We start from the raw sequence: 3,274 nt of genomic DNA on the forward strand, positions 1-3,274 counted from the left end.
AAGAGCGTTGCGAACTTTCTTTCAGTGTCATGCCTGCCATGAAGCAGTTGCGCTCTCAAGTTGAAGCAGCCCTTAGGGACATAGCAGGAGCTGACTTGAGTTGAGGACATTCTGGTTTTGCCAGAATGTCTTTTGAGTCCCTTTCACTCTCTAGACCAATTTCAGAAATTGATTCTACTTTGACCAGAGGAAGTGGGCCAGAAACGAGATGTAAGGATAAAGTAATCTTCTTCCTTATTATAATTTAGCAAGGCATCCTGTTTAATAGAAATATTTAAGTTCAAGTTATAAGGAAACCTGTATCAAAGCATTGCCAGTTGTACGGCAATTATTAATGAAAAGACTGTTAGTCATACTTGCAAAAATGTCTATCTGCTGTACCTTCTCAGGTACACCCGGAATTACAGTGGTACCTTGCTAGTCTCTTAATAAACACAAGAATTTTGTCCTTTCACCTCTGGTTAGGAACCTCATGATTAGATTGCTTCTTCAGGCCTCCTCATGCTCTATTGCCTAAACAGACTATTGCCTCTGCAATAGTCACTGAGGATTTGTTTGTTGCTTTTCTTCTCCCCCCACCCCCAAAGTTAATTTGTTGGAAGGCTCCAGCAATAATCTTCAGGTATACTCAGGACATGACAGCTGGACTTTGCCATCCTCTCCACATGCTAATTTGCTCTCAGTGCCACCCACGAAGGGAGCTGCCAGCCCTGGACCAAGGTAAGGTTGTGGGAAAACTGCTGGTATTAAGAGCAGTGAGGCTTGTAGGACTGCCCTGGTGATTCACACTTTGTTCCAACCAGTTCTAACTGTTCTAATTGTTCTAACCAGTATCCAGGATTTGAAACATTTCCTAAGTGCCCAAATCAAGATTCCTGGACAGATCTTTCTGACAAGCTACTTAGCTCCTGTGCTGAAATCAACGGGAGCTTGGTTTTTCCCCAGCGCTGCAGAAAACCAGGTTCTTGGAACAGAGAGAGAACTCTGGAATCTACAGTCTCTGAGCATTTTAAAGCCAGATTACTTTTCTCTGGAAATTTCTCACTATTCTCCTGCATAAAATGTGGATTCTGCTCCCAATCTAATTCATGTTCTGCTATAAAAATATTGTTAATAGGGGAGTAGACAGTTCTAGGAATGGCTGGAATTTAGACCTAGAGAGTCAATTATTTATTAAGTATTTCCCCTTCTTTTCCCAAAATAAATGCACACATTTCTTTTTTAATTTAGGTGCCAGGAAAATCAGTGGCAATTCATCAAAATTCGAAGCAGTCATGAAAAAGATCTTTAAATCTCGAAACCTCGCATGTGTTTGTACATTTCTCTCCATGCCTCTCTCCAAGGTCACTGGTTCTGATGGTTGCTGGTGGTTTTTCACTTACAATCTACAAGACTGATCTAGTTTAGTAACTCAAATTGGACAGCTGCCTTTTAGGAGATAAGACACTTGATTTTACTGTTCTAAGTCTTGTGCAAGGGAAAGTGCTTTGAAATAAGCCATTCAATTTGTACTGCTTTTTTTTTTTCCCAGCCACTACCCTTGCCTGTGGACAGTGAGCAACAGCACTGCTGTAAATGTTGCTAATCCAGGAAGCGAGGTGAACAGCAGTCCTTCAAGCATGTTTCTAAGGGGTAATGTCCCCTTACCCACCGCACCATCTGTCCAAATCCCTCGGCAGGGAATGGTGTCTGGCAGCATGGAAACGCAAGGGGAAACTGCTCTAGCCAGACTAGCTGATTCTGCGTGGACATCCTCACACTCCTTCTAATGGACTGGCAGCTCACAAGGGAAACTCAGCCAGACAAGACTGACACAAATGACAAACGATCCCCTAGAATTGCAGCTCAGAGCACAGATGTGTATGCAGAGAACTGACTTCATTGAACATCACTTTCCATAATGTATCTCTTGCATGCCAGAGAAGCCAGAGTGCATAATGCAAAGGCAGGGAATGTTATGGGAACTGGCTTATTACTGTAATCTTTATGTGTCATTCAGGATGGCGTCCAGAAAGAATCTTTATAGTTAGTTTTGCTTCTATGCCACATAAATATGGTCAGAGGCATGGGACTGAGCGAAGCAGACATGGCAGCTGGTTATTCGCATGTCATTTGAAAAGACCTTTCTGTAACTAACAGTTGAGTCCAGGAGAAATTGTGAGCAAGTTCTCAAGTAGTAATTTGAAGGTTACATGAAGGTTTTCACAGTAGCTGAAACTAAACCCTTCAGGGGATGAAATTAGTCTGACACCCTAATGCCACCTGCATACAGTATTCTCTGTCCCCTTCCCTTCCCCAGCTTCTGTTCGCTGTTTCTGTGTTATGGGGATAACGGACACACTCAAGCTGAAAAAGTGGCTGCATTGTAGCAGCGAGGCAAAGGGCATCTAGTTTAGCATCTATAGTCTGATGTGATGGTCTTCAAAATGAAAAGTTTCAATGTTTTCTTTATGCGTTGTTTTTGAAAAGGTGGAGGGAAAAGAATTATAGAAAGAAGATTCAGCTTACATTTCCACTTTGCTTCAGGTTCAGAGTGAAAATAAAATATGAATAAATGGTGTATTATCTCCTTGTTGCCTTTCCAAGGTGTAACCACATGTAGTCTTTTTCACACATCAGCCTCCAAACAATTCACAGCAGCTCTGCCAGAAGCTAGTTGATAGGACAGGAATTTTCTACCCTTTGGCCACTGACTGGCTGTATGCTCTTGGCATGGTATTTCATGCCTCTGTACCTGTTTCCCCTCTCACTTTTTGTCTGTTTATGCTTAATTTTTCAGTCTACAGCTTTTCCTGTCGCAGCAGCAATTCAGTTCTGTTTATATTCATGAGTGTTGATACAGGCTGGATAGATACCTCTTGAAGAGGAAAGCTCCTGTGAGCTGGTATCTCCACAGAGGTGTTTCTGCTTCTGCCAGATACGGGCAACATTCCGTTTGTGAATACTCACGTACTGCATACACGCTCTGGGAGCAGCATTTTATTTTGGGAGAACATTAAGGGCAGCAGCAAGGAGAACTTTTTCATTCAGGCCATGAAATGTGCATCTGTATGGTGAACTCGACAAGCTCCCGTTTCATGTTCTATTACCTTGGCCTTGAACCATCCCCTTAAGGTACTCTCAGTGTGATGCATTTTCATGACTTCCCCATCTGGCCTTTCAGATTCGCTGCAGGCAACACCGTGTGCCAGGATGCACTCGGTAACCTGTTAGTTTACTGACGTGTGCTGCTATCACCTAAAAGCGAAGTAATGAAGTTGCTTTGGATGTGCAT

The 3,274-nt window shown here is 42.7% G+C and overlaps 1 protein-coding gene across 1 annotated transcript in view; it reads left to right on the forward strand.

Annotated features, from left to right (window-relative positions):
• TBX19 (T-box 19) overlaps positions 1 to 2,110 on the forward strand; it is a 13,605-nt gene extending 11,495 nt beyond the window's left edge. Inside the window, exons 7-8 of the mRNA XM_010139966.1 lie at positions 588 to 720; positions 1,532 to 2,110. Coding sequence (XP_010138268.1) covers positions 588 to 720; positions 1,532 to 1,769 — 371 coding nt within the window. The 3' untranslated portion in view covers positions 1,770 to 2,110. The remainder of the gene's footprint in view (positions 1 to 587; positions 721 to 1,531) is intronic.
• The last annotated feature ends 1,164 nt before the right edge of the window (positions 2,111 to 3,274 follow it).

This window comes from Buceros rhinoceros, unplaced genomic scaffold (genome assembly GCF_000710305.1).
Source record: "Buceros rhinoceros silvestris isolate BGI_N320 unplaced genomic scaffold, ASM71030v1 scaffold60, whole genome shotgun sequence".
Classification (NCBI taxonomy): domain Eukaryota; kingdom Metazoa; phylum Chordata; class Aves; order Bucerotiformes; family Bucerotidae; genus Buceros; species Buceros rhinoceros.